General features: G+C 32.7%; 1 protein-coding gene across 8 annotated transcripts in view; it reads right to left on the bottom strand.

The window, feature by feature from the left end:
* LOC100250198 (serine/threonine-protein kinase ATM) overlaps nt 1-13,620 on the bottom strand; it is a 152,617-nt gene that overhangs the window by 2,667 nt on the left and 136,330 nt on the right. For 4 of the 8 annotated variants that reach the window (XM_010664875.3, XM_010664876.3, XM_010664877.3 and 1 more), the window contains 11 exons: nt 11,775-11,915; nt 11,590-11,646; nt 11,363-11,422; nt 4,230-4,324; nt 4,014-4,122; nt 3,404-3,493; nt 2,424-2,503; nt 2,258-2,336; nt 1,517-1,563; nt 1,331-1,430; nt 16-147 (listed from right to left, as the gene is read on the bottom strand). In XM_010664875.3, the coding sequence (XP_010663177.1) occupies nt 16-147; nt 1,331-1,430; nt 1,517-1,563; nt 2,258-2,336; nt 2,424-2,503; nt 3,404-3,493; nt 4,014-4,122; nt 4,230-4,324; nt 11,363-11,422; nt 11,590-11,646; nt 11,775-11,915 (990 nt within the window). Of the gene's footprint in view, nt 1-15; nt 148-1,330; nt 1,431-1,516; nt 1,564-2,257; nt 2,337-2,423; nt 2,504-3,403; nt 3,494-4,013; nt 4,123-4,229; nt 4,325-4,578; nt 4,613-11,362; nt 11,436-11,589; nt 11,647-11,774; nt 11,916-13,620 lie in introns of those variants that run through there. The other 4 variants (XR_788009.3, XR_788010.3, XM_010664879.3 and 1 more) reach the window with 4 other exon arrangements.

Below are 13,620 nucleotides of genomic sequence, written 5' to 3'. Positions count from 1 at the left end.
TTAAAATAAACAAACCCTCTCTGGTGTTTTGAGCATCAGGCCTTGTTCAAAGGCAACACCAAGATCTATGTGAACAACTTCGGCAGTGGCTTGATCAATAAGTATATTCATGGAATGTCGATCTCCAAGTCCAACAATGTATCCCACCTGAAGTCATATACATCAGTGTCATGAACTATCATAAGAGAATCAGTCTCAGTCATCACATAATTTCAGAAGATGTATTTTTTATGGTTAACAAGTGGATGATGAAACCTGTTTGATCTTAATATGGCTTCTTGAATGTCCCTAAAAAATTTGTAACTCTAATGGGGTTGGTACATCTTGGATGCTCAACTAGAGAATGTGAAGAAGTAGAAGGAAGTGCAAAGTAGTAAGTGAGCACACAAGGGATATGTTGCAATACCCTTCTTTTTCGTTGTATTGTTGGTGCAGATTTAAAACTCACTTTAGCATTGATTAGGGCTCCATACTTTCCACAGTTCCTTTATTATTCATTGCTTAATCAAATTGGTTCAAACTCCTAAAATCCATTAGGCAGTGGTTAGGTGCTTTGCCAAACAGGTGGATCTTTTTGAAGGTTGGAGTTGGAAAGTGTCACAAATTCCTAATTTAGTAAATATTCCCTTTGGTAAAAGAATATCATAAAGAATCTCATATATTGTTAATTCCTTGTAATTTTCTCTATAATATAGTGGAATGTTTTGCTTTCACCCATGGATGTAAACATGGTTGGCCAAACTACATTAAAACTACATCTCAATTTTCTTCTTGGTTTTGATCTTTTGTTAGTTTGTCAAAATCTACTCTTGCTCTCACGAATCTGTCCTCTTCAAAATGTCTGACATGTCTACCACAATCCTTGTCTCGGGTTCAAACAAATCTGCAGCACAAATTCTACCAAACCAATTGTTGAGTGAACTACAAAATATTTAATGTATTTTTTATCATTTAGGAAATTAATGATAGGCTATAAATATTTGGAATGTTCGGCTATAAATATACAGTTGTAAATAAATCCTGATTCTAAGGGATTAGATAGGGCATGGTTAAGTGATTTTAAGGGATTAGATAGAGCATAGTTAAACGACTTTCATAAAATAATGCTACTCCCGATTATGTATATACTTAAAGGTTGTATCAGTTTTTTATTGTTGAAAATAAATATTCTGAATCCTTTTCCAACAAAAACAACATTTTATACCCACAGAAAATATAAGGAAAAGGGACTATCTGGAAAAATAAATACTGGAATCCAAATGTAAAGGAAACTAAGATTTACTTTCAAAGAAAGATCAAAATCAGTTTCACAGAAAAAGCATAAACTGACCATTGAACTAGCTGCTACACTCCTTGTGTAAGCGAGGCGCTTCTCAAACCAGTCAGCTGGTTGTAAAAATCTCTCCAAGAAAAAATTATGCATGACAGGTCTGCATGATATCTCGAGTAAAGTAAGTGTCCAAACAAGTGAGCATAAACCTTCCAATGACTATATTTTTCACTGAAAAGGGTGCACCTGAAGTTCTTGCAGACTTCCTGGAATGCCTTGCGCTTGTCTTTTTCCTATAAAAGAGATCAAAACAATACCACAACGTCAATGATAAACATCTTAAACCAGCCTTTAATTTCTCCTTTTACATTCTCACATCCAAAGATAAAAAAATTGTCAATATTGCTGATATTTCTGTCAACATATTGGTAAATTGGGGGTACTAATATAGAAAGAGGGGAAATGAAAATCTGCAAAATTTCTGCAAAATATCACCCATATATTGCTGAAATATCCTCAAGCAGCAAGGACGAGAGCAACTAGGGATGAAAGCAGGAGATTAAATATGAATAAAAGGACAACATAATTTAAGATGCAGCAGTCAAATAGGATACCATTCGACATTGTTAGTAGGAGTTAAGAAGGAGATTTGAGAATCTTGCAGACATTCAGTGAAAACCATTTTTTCAGTAGTCATAGTAGAAGGATTGAGGGACTGTGAAGACTATTTCTTTTTCTTTTCTTTTGTCTTCTTGGTCTTTATATAGATCTTGTGCATGGGCTATGCTCCCTCTTGGTGCTCATTGTATAAAATTTTACTTATAAAAAAATGTCAACAATGTTGACACTAATGATGATGATAATTGATGATATGTTATCATAAATTCTTGATGAAGTAGAAGCATATCATAAAATGATGATGATTCATCAAATTATCATATATATATATTTTTTCTTTCGGATGAGGTAGAAGCATATGGCACTTGCATTGGTCATGTGCTCCCGGCATTTGGAAAATGACCAGTCTTCCATTCCATAGCGTCCATGGGCACCTCCATTCCTCGTGCTGAAAGTCAAAGACATGAGAAAATTATATCATGAAGACACACAGAACCAATACTACTGCTATTAAGATAGAACTTATTTCACTGACCTTCCAATAAGATATTCACCAAGAGGAAGAGTACCATTTACCCATTCAAGAACGCCCGCACTAGGGGTGAAAGGTACAACCTGTTTCAATATTAAAGCATTTAACTAAAACTATAAGAATCATCTCATTTTTTTTTTTGTTCAAATTGCAGTCAAGAAATTTTTGTTAATAAAAACATATGTAATTATAAGCCAAAGAAAACATAAAATTGTAATGCAATTTGAATCATAAAATTCAAATTGTAATGCAACAAAGTTTCAAACAGGACTAGAAGATCACAAATTGTAATTAGAATCATAAAATTCTAAGGGCCTGTTTGGAAGTGTACTATTTTCTTTTTTAAAATAAAAAAAATAAATTAAAATGAGTTATAAAACATTTTCTGTAGCATGTTTTTGAAAATTGTTTAAAGAAAACATCCCTTAATAATGGTTCATTCTTATAAAGTTAAGATACCACTCGTGGCATGAAATGTAAGTACTTTAACAAATGAAAATGATAAGAAAAAAGAAATAACATGTTCTAGAACATGTTCATTGTTTTCATTTCTGAAAATGAGAATTCTTTTCCAAAAAACCATTTTTATTTCCACTACCAAATAGCCCTTAAAATTTCATACATCTAAAGATGTATGAAATACATAGTCTTTTATTTTATTATTTTTACTATTGAAAATCCATATTTATGTAAGTTATAACAGTGAACACGCAGTCTTTCTCACTGAAAACGGAAACCCAAAGATGTGATTGTTTAAAAATATACAATCATAGACATGGAAGAAGTTCATCATATCCATCCCAAAAAAGAAAGAAAAGCTGATCAGGATAACTAGAACAATAATCCAAAAGCTGATCAGGATAACTAGAACACTAATCCAATAAATAAACGCACCCAGTTTTGGTATTCTACCTGTTCAAGCCATAACTTTTATTAAAGAGAGTCAAATCTAATGCTTTATTGTATTGGAAAGCAGAAGATACCTTGTATGTGCGCACTCTTAATCTCCTTTTCCATGTGTCCCGATGGTTCTCTAAAAAAGTATTTACTAAACTAAAAAATTGTTCCATAACCTGCATATCATCCACAATATATTGTTAAAGATAATGAAATATGATGGTAATACTTGTAGTCATGGAAAGAATAACCTATTCTAACAATCCTTTCAATAAGGAGATCATATCTCAACTACAAGATACTTAAAATGCCCTAAAAATGCATATTAAAGAGATTTATTGCAATGAATTAGGTATAACATAAAAATAGCACCATTGTCAACTCTAAACAAGATGCACCAATTTTACGATCTCTCAGAAGTAGAGAGCAAAAAGTATGATATGGACAAAAGAAGAATCAACTTTTCTCATAGATTTGTCAATCTATGCCCTGGAGGCAGATGTCAATAAGACCTGTAGCAAAGGCAAGATTAAAATAGTAACAGGATCTGGAAGTGGTGAATGCCAGTCTGTGAGCCATTCACATTTAGGCATCATTATTTCTGAATTAAGCTAAGGTAGAACTTGTATAGTGGTATATTCTCCATTAGATGCCAATAAAGAAAACAAAAAAAGATTCTTTGGTCTGGATTCATACAGCATCTTGCCGCAGGTCATCATTTCCAGATTTTGCAAGTTGCCGATATTTTTGGCCATCAGAACCCAGGCATTCAACCACTTTTGGAGCATTTATACCATTCATTATCCTGAGAATCTCACCAACATGACGAAAAAGTCAGGGAGAGAATATCAATAACCAACTTAGGAATATTAAAAAAGAGAAATTAGAATGGTTCATATGTCTAAGACATACATAACTGAATCTCCCAATCCTTTGAAGTGGGGGAAGGAGCCCTCATGATATTGGCAATTACGATCTACTGGGAAAGTGGATGTCACTACAGGTACCTGAAGATCCAATGCCCATACAAAGCTTCAAGATTTAATACCTTGACTACATTAAATTAATAGACAATAATATGACAAGTTTAAGTCAACAAAGTTATTAATCAAAAGAAGCAAAAACCATGGACAGTTGCTATCATAGATTGTTTGAGAAAATAAACCAAGCATGAGTTTGAAGAGCAGCCATAAAGCATTGTACCATTTCTGATGTATGGGCATGCTTTAATAGGAAGTTTCAAGGTTAATAGTTTTCAAACCTGTTCTTAGTTCCACTTGTAAAATATAAGCTACCTGAAATCAAGGAATTTCCATAAATGCATTGGAGATAACCTTTGTTAATCTCTTTGGATGCATATATAATTTTATTGTTTTCTCTTAAAAAAAAGTGTCTTCTTGATAGGAAATTGCTCCTCTTCCTATGAAAAAAGGAAACTGCTCAAGAAGTTATAATTATGTTCTTAATATTTCTTAAGGAAACCACATATAAGTGAATGCAAATAGTGGATACTATTGATTTCAACATATACAACGAGAATGAAGACATGCATACTCTAGTAGCTTGTTTAAAAGATAATCAAGCTTGTGATTCATTTATTCACCATAGGTTACAACATGGTTGTTAAAAACTTACGATGCACAATATGATGTGACAATACAATACATTTTTTTATGAAAATCATCGCAATCTGTATGATACTTTAAATGTATCAGAGTTAGAAGAGAAAAGGCTAGAAGATCCATTATGATGAACCTTCAGTTACCAAGGGCTAGAACAGAATTTGATAGTTCTGCCCTTGTTACTAAGGGTGTTAGACCATGGTGTGACCACTGTAAGAAACCCTGACATACTCATGATGCCTACTGGAAGTTTCACAACAAGCTATCAAACTGGAAGAAGACACCCGATGGGAAGAGTTGTGGCTATCAAGCCAAAAGTGATAAATAGGGGCAACAACCTTCTTTAAAAACATTGCCTTTCACTAGGGATCAAATAGAGCATCTGAACAAACTTCTTATTCCCTTCTTGTTCATTAGCCTAGAAAGGTAATCATCTTCCCATACCCCTTGTTAGCCTTAATTCAAATTGCCCATAGATCATAGATTTTGGTGCAACCGATCATATGACCGATTCTTCAAATTTGTTTTCTTCTAATAGTCCATGCGTAGGAAACACAAAAATAAAAATAGTAGATGGATCACTTTCAATTATTGCTGGAAAAAGATTTATCAAAATTTCCTCACTTCTTACACTCCATGATGTTCTTCATGTTCCTAATTTATTTTGCAATTTATTGTCTATTAGTAAATTAACCTCTAATTTAAAGTGCCAAGCTAATTTTTTCTTATCTCGATGTGAATTTCAAGATTTGAATATGGAGGACTTTATTTCTTTGAATATGGAATCCAACTAGGTAGACAAGCTTAGAATACTTGTTTTGAATCTATTTAAGTAACTAATAAGAATGAAATAATGTTATGACATTTTAGGTTAGAACATCCCAATTTTTAATATTTGAAACATCTATTTCCAAAGTTGTTTATTAATAAAGATCTATCATTGATCCCTTTCTCATTGACCCTCCTAAAGTCATTGGTCCAGTACCTAAACCCTCTGCCTCTGAACCCGTCTTTGAACTTGTCCCTGAACTTGAGTCGTCACCCATTGAGCTTGTTGAGAATCGAATGATTAACAAAGTACACTGAAGGAAGAAGGCTGCAGTCCCTAGACTTATACAAGTCCAAGAATCTGAACCAACTTCTGGAAACGTGGTAACAATTTCTCTTCCTCCCTTACAAACCAAGTTTGAACTTCCTATTGTCATCAGGAAGAGAAGGAGGGAATGCACTAAATGTCCCTTGTATCCACTTTCCCATGATGTGTCATTCAAAAAGTTGTTTTGGTCCTATAAGAGTTTTCTTATAAGTTTGAACAATATCCATATTCCTACTACTCTATCCGAGGCTTTATTTGATGAAAATTGGAAACAAACCATGAATGCAGAAATGGAGGCCCTGGAGAAAAATAAAACTTGGGAGCTGGTAGATTTGCCTATAGGAAAAAGACTAGTGGGATGCAAATGAGTTTATACTGTTAAGTATAAAGTAAATGGATCATTAGAGAGGTATAAGGTGAGATTGGTAGCCAAAAGATACACTCAAACATATGGTGTGGATTATTTAGAGACCTTTACCTCGGTTGCAAAGATGAACATTGTAAGAATTTTGTTATCATTGGCAACTAACTACAACTGGGATCTACAATATTTCGACGTCAAAAATGCTTTTTTGTATGGATACTTAGAAGAAGAAATTTTCATGGAAATTCCTCTTGGATTTAGTAGTGACCTAGCCACTAAAAAGGTGTGTAAACTAAAGAAAGCTCTATTCGGGCTAAAACAATCACCAAGGGCGTGCTTTGGAAGATTTGCAAATGTAATAAAAAAATAAAGGATGTAAAGTCAGGAAGATCATACATTGTTCATCAAACATTTAGATTCAGGGGGAGTTACAACTCTTTTGGTATATGTAGACAACATCATCATGACGGGAAATGGTGAACTAGTGAAACAAACTTTGAGGCAATGCTTGACCAAGGAATTTGAAATCAAAGAGTTAGGAAGGTTGAAATACTTCCTAAGAATTGAGGTTGCACACTCTAAGCAAGGAATTTTTATTTTTCAGCAGAAATATGTAATAGACCTTCTTAGAGAAATAGGGAAGTTGGCGTGCAAACCAACATGCACACCAATAGATCCTAATCATAAGCTCAGAGAGACTGAGGAAGACACTATGGTAGATAGAGAGATGTATCAACGTCTATTAGGAAGACTCATTTATCTTTCTCACACGACCAGATATAGCATATGTTGTGAGTGTGATTAGTCAATTCATGCACAATCCAAAAGAGGTCCATCTGCAAGCTGCTAACCGAGTACTACAGTACCTTAAGGGGTCTCCAGGAAAGGGCATCCTATTTAAACAAAATTTAGGACTAGTATTTAACATACATAAATGCGGATTATGCTGGATCTTTGGGTGATAGAAGATCCAACTATGGGGTATTGCACCTTTCTTGGTAGAAATATGGTGACATGGAGAAGGAACAAAGTTTGGTAGAAGGTCTAGTACAGAAGTAGAATTCCGAGCAATGGCCTAAGGAGTTTGTGAACTATTATGATTGAAGATTATTTTGAAAGATTTGAAGATCAATGGGATGGGTCAATGAGACTTTATTGCAACAATAAATCTGCAATCAATATTGCACATAATCCAATGCAACATGATTGAACGAAACACATAAATTGAAAGACATTTTATCAAAGAGAAATTAGATAGTGGATTGATCTGTACCCCTTATGTATCTACTAATTGCCAACTTATAGATATACTCACAAAAGGTTTAAGCAGTACAAAGTTTCAAGCAAGCATATCTAAGCTAGGAATGAAAAACATCTATTCACTAACTTGAGGGGGAGTGTGGAAGAATGAAATAAGGAAAATTGTGATTCTGAAGAGAAAATTAGGCAATGTTGTGATCAAAGAGATTTTGTTGTAATTCAGTTAGGAAAGTCCCTAATTTGGGTCCTAGGATTTTTGTATATATATGAATGAGTCTCTATATAGACAAAAATTAAGAAGAATTTTCTACCTTTTATTCTTCAATCTTTCTTCTACAATAATGGAACTAAATACTCTAGTTAATGGTTGCGAAACTACTTTATGAAAAATGACATAATACATCAAAGTTCTTGTGTTGATACACCTTAACAAAATGGAGTGGGGTAGAAAGAAAGAATAGACATTATTTAAAAGTTGTTAGATCACTCATCTTTTCAACAAAAGTTCCTAAAAATCTTTGGGGTGAAACTATTTTAACCACCACCTATTTGATCAATAGGATACCTATTAGGGTTTTAAAATATCAAACTCCGCTTGATTTTTTCAACATGTGTTTTCCTTCTTCACGAATTTCAACGAATGTACCTTTGAAATTTTTTTGTTGTATTGCATTCATTCATGTCCATAATCATAAATATGGAAAATTTTATCCTAGAGCATCCAAATGCATATTCATTGGATATTCTTCAATGCAAAAAGGGTATAAATGCTTTGATCCACATACCAAAAAAATGTTTGTAACAATAGATGTGACCTTTTTTGAAACTAAATCCTATTTTAGTCATGATCATCCTTAGGGGGAGAATAAAAGTATAGATTTCATTCTTAGTGTGGTGTTTGAGTTAGACCAGCCATTGTTAGTTCAATAACAATTAGAAACTCCAAGAAAATTCCTAGAAAAATATCCTAAAAAAACAGAAAAACAACCACCTATGCTTGATGACTCAATTGGTAGTAGACAAACTTTGGGAACAGATGCTCTAGCTATTGAAAATGTTAGACAACCTGCCTTAATGTCAACACATGATTAGGATCATGGAAATACAAAATTTAGTGAAAATACAAGTAAAGACAATCAAGAGCTTCGTGTCTATTCAAGGAGAGACCATATTCAAAGGATGGAGGAACATACTTTACAGTAAGGCCATGAATCTGTCTCAAGAATAGATCTAATCTCATCACTTGAGAAAGGTAACCCTCCATCTAAACCATGTTCTTATTCCAATATTAAACATAAAGAGTCTCTTAGTGATCTTGATGTCCTTATTGCATTTTGAAAATGTGTTAGGTCTTGGACTCAACATCCTATGCCCAATTTCATTTCTTATAAGAATTTGTCATCTTCCATGGTCGCATTTACATCTTAACTTTCTAATGTAGAAATTCTGAAAAATGTACAGGATGCTTTAAAAATTCCAGAGTGGAAGAAGGTTGTTCTAGAGGAAATTAGGGCCCTTAAGAAGAATAAGACTTGAGAGGTGGTAACTATACCTAAAGAGAAGACTACTATTAGTTGTAAGTGGGTGTTCACTATCAAATATAATTCTGATGGTTCTTTATAAAAGTATAAGGCATGCTTTGTTGCTAAGGGATTTACATGAACATATGGGATTGATTAATCAAAAACTTTTTCTCCCATTGCAAAATTAAATACAATTAGAATTCTTTTATCAATTGTTAGAAATTTGGATTAGCCATTACAACAATCGGATGTGAAAAATGCCTTCCTCAATAGAGACCTAAAAGAGAAAGTGTACATGAATCCACCTCCTAACTTTGATAAAAGGGTTGGCTCAAAGGTTTGTAAACTACAGAAGTCATTATATGACCTTAATCAATTTGGTTTGAGAGGCTCACTTGCTTTATGAAGAAAATAGGCTTTTGTAAATGACAAACAGATCACACCTATTTATGAAATACTCTCCAGAAGGTAAAGTTACAATTTTAATAAAACATATGCATTCATCTTTTGAAGTGCATCTTGAAGCAATTTATAAAATTTTAAGATACTTGAAGAATACATCAGGAAAAGGACTATATTTTAAGAAGAATGAGCAACAGGAGTTAAAGTATACACAAATGCAGACTAGGTTGGCTCAATAACTGATAGGAGATCAACCTCAAGGTATTGCACGTTTATCTAAGGAAATTTGGTTACCTGGAGGAGTTAAAAACAAAGAGTGGTAGCAAAGAGTAGTGCGGAGGTAGAATTTAGAGTGATGACACATGGGGTTTGTGAAGTGTTGTGGCTTAAGCATGCCCTACAAGAGCCGAGACAACCAGCAATCTACCTTTTAAAGCTTTATTGCGATAATAAAACTACAATTAGTATTGCACATAATCTAGTTCAACATGATAGGACTAAAGATGTGGAGATTGATAGACATTTCATAAAGGAAAATTTTGAAGCTAGTATTATATGCATGCCATTTGTTCCAACTACCTAGCAACTGGTTGACATCCTAACCAAGGGACTTCATATACCGGTTTTTGAATATTTAACAAACAAGTTGAACATGATAAATGTCTATTTACCAACCTGAGGGGGAGTGTCGAGAATCAAGGAATATTGTTTATCCTTAATTTAAATATTAGTATTTATCTATTTATTATTAACTTGAATTAGAGTAGAATATAGAGTTTGAATTGGAGTAGAAGTTTAAGAATAGTTTGAATTAGAGTAGGAGATGAAGTTTGGATTATAGTAGAACTCAAATTTATTTGTATATAATATTCATCATCATCAATGATGATGAATAATAATATTTTCTCATTCTTCTTTCTCAATAGAACTTTTCAAAACTCTAGCTTTCAATGTTTTCAAATAGTATGATATATTTTAAAATTATTAAATCCTATAATATTTTATTAAATTGGTTATATATTATTTTATATTTTATGCTTTCAACATATATGTATATGTATGCATTTTTTTTTAATTTAATTTTTCACTATATAAAAAACTTATGACACACAACACAATTATATAACAAAATATGTTTTACGAGTCAACAACTATGCGTTATAGTAATCTTTCAACTTGAATTTTTGCAATGCATAGACAAATAACCAATTTAGAAAGCTCACAACCAGGCAACTTAAGTTTCTCCAGGTGTGATGGATAAACTTCAAGGGGGCTGCTACAATCTATTCATGCCTGTAGCAATTATCACATATATTTCTGTGTATGTGTAGGTGGGTGGGTGAGTAAATGGTTGGTGGACATGTAGATGTGGATGCATATGTGTGTGCACATGCATCTCTCAATGACCTTTCTTTTTCTCTCTCTTGAGATTTTGTACTTAATCAGGATTAGGAATCAACTAGAATGTGTACTAAACAAAGAGCCAAGAGGTTAGCAAAATTTCTAGAATAAACAAATAAAGAAAAGCAAAGACAAAAATCTCTTCCACAGCCTTGTCCTTGCTTTTATCCTACTTTTCAAGATATCAATTGGAGATTCAGATTTACTGTCAACTTAAGCTTGAAGTCTAGAAATGATAAATTCAGTTAATTGTAAGAAATATCCAGATAATTCTCTCCTGCACACCATCTTTACTAGAATACAATAACAATCCAAGAGTAATGGTCTAGTCTAATTGCAGAAGAATCTCAAGTTATCAATTATAGTATGGCACTTACAAGTTCAAGTTGTCGAAGACTACGAATTTCTCTTGGTAGCATTACCCTTTTATTGGTGTCCTGTTCACATAATCTAGTTAGGTGATCCCAAAAAAACTACACTTCAGCTTGGTCTTGTGAAGGAAACCGATACTTGCCAATTAATAAGGATAATAGTGACTGGAACTAAACTTTAACAAGATGGTGGGTGGGAGGAATGCAGAACCTTTAACAATCATTTCACTAACCTCTCTTTTTGTCTCTAGTTCAGCAAGTTTGATGTAGATCTCCACCATTTGTTTCATCTATGAAATAAAAAATCAAGATTATTTGTCTCTTGAAAAACATGTTAGTTTAAAGAGGATATAGAAGATTTGAGGAGAAAAAAGCTTTTGAAAATTAGAAATGTATATCAGGAAAGTATCAGAATTACTTGTTGGATAATAGATCCATGACATGAAGATAACTCTTTTAAGAGGTTTTCTGCTGCAAGCTTTTTATCCATATCAACCACGAAAGAGTTTCTACTACGCTGTTTGTCCTTGATACGGTCACCATTTGCCAGAGCTAAAAGCTAGTGGAATAAACAATAAAAGTTGAAAAAAAAAAAAAAGTGAAAAAAAGGGAAGGACGGTGCACAGGTACATCTACAACACTGATAATCATATCAAGTGTCGATCTCTACACTATTTGTATCATATGTTACTACATTGTAAGAGATATCAAACTTCATAAAATAGTAGAAGCACAACAGTTAAGTAATTAGTAATATTTGTAATTAGTTTCTTTTTTCTTCTCTTATATCTCTTGTGTTGGAGTGCATGATATACATTGTAGGCCCAAATCCTACAAGCTTAAACTTTATAGAAAATTGGTTATCCAACATCTTGTCTATATATTTTCTTTAGTTATTCACAAGAGCAATTATGATCTCAGAAGTCAATCTGGGCAGTTTTAATCTTATAGTATCTTTTATGAGCTTCGAATGAAAAAAAAAGAGTTTTTTGTGCTACCCAGGGTATTCATAAGTCAATTAAATGTTTGTAGATAGAGCAACTTCATATCTTACACAGAAGTGTTACTTCTATTTTCTAAATCACATGAGAAATCACTACTCATTAACAACAGATGTTATCTATTAACCAAAAAGCTTAAACTGTTAGGATATAAACCCACATCCCACAATATATATCAGATGAATTTCCTCATGTGCAGCTCCATACCCATAAGTGGAGAGCCAAATTAGCAGCAATTATGGATTATAGATAAATGATGAGGAAAAATAGTATTAGAATCAGAGACCTCTAATTAATCATATAGCTTTGATACCATGTTAAGCTACTAACTTTTCTAAAGTCTTAAACTATTAAGATATGAACCCACAATGTATATCTAGTAAACAAGAGCATCTAGGTATCTATATTTAGTCACACAGGGAACTTTTTTACTAGTATTAGTTTTAATTAGTTTTATTAGTGGCAATTAGTTTTAATAGAAGAAAATAAAGAAGTAAATTCTTTGACATACCTGTTTATTGTTTAGCCATATGAAATACAAGAGGAGACAGAATGTTCTTACAACTGATATACTGAAAGTCTTTCATAGGTTTTTCTCATTGGTGTTATCCCTTTTTTTGACTGATAGTGCCAACAAGAAATATTTCAATAATAAATGGAGTATTCTTATTCGAAACACCTTGTGATCTTCAACCAGTTATGTGCTTCAATATAATTACCAAAAGTTTATGAAATTGTGGAAGCTTGGTTCAATCAAGCCAATAGAAAAAATATGAGCAAAAATACCTAATAATTGCAATAGAAGGTAAATAACAATCATTGCTCATTTCCTGGCAAGTTCAAAAATTGATTTATCCATATTGTTACTAAAATGGTTTTATTTAGATATATTTTCAAACTACAAAATTTCATTACATTAAATAATTAGTTGTATGTAAAGCTCAATCCATATGAAGTCATGAACTTCTTTAAGATTAACTTAAAATAAATATAGATATTCATCAGCTAAATTATATGAATTTACTTTACAATTGTTGATTACATGTGCAATCTCCCACTACATTTTTCAGACTCCAAATTCTAAGTCACTAAAATTTGCCTATCACATATTCTTCTAATGCCCTTCTATATTGAAAACAAAATAATAACAAACTATAATGTCATTAGATTCAGAGGACCATAGAGGAGGTTTTCTAGAGGGGCAAGAAAATACCTTTAGAATAGAAGCACTGATACAAAAGTTAAAATCAAGTCTCTTAAAAG

The sequence above is a fragment of the Vitis vinifera genome, chromosome 17 (assembly GCF_030704535.1).
Source record: "Vitis vinifera cultivar Pinot Noir 40024 chromosome 17, ASM3070453v1".
NCBI lineage: Eukaryota > Viridiplantae > Streptophyta > Magnoliopsida > Vitales > Vitaceae > Vitis > Vitis vinifera.
The sequence above is the reverse complement of the archived record's forward strand: the minus strand, read 5'-3'. Positions and strand labels throughout refer to the sequence as shown.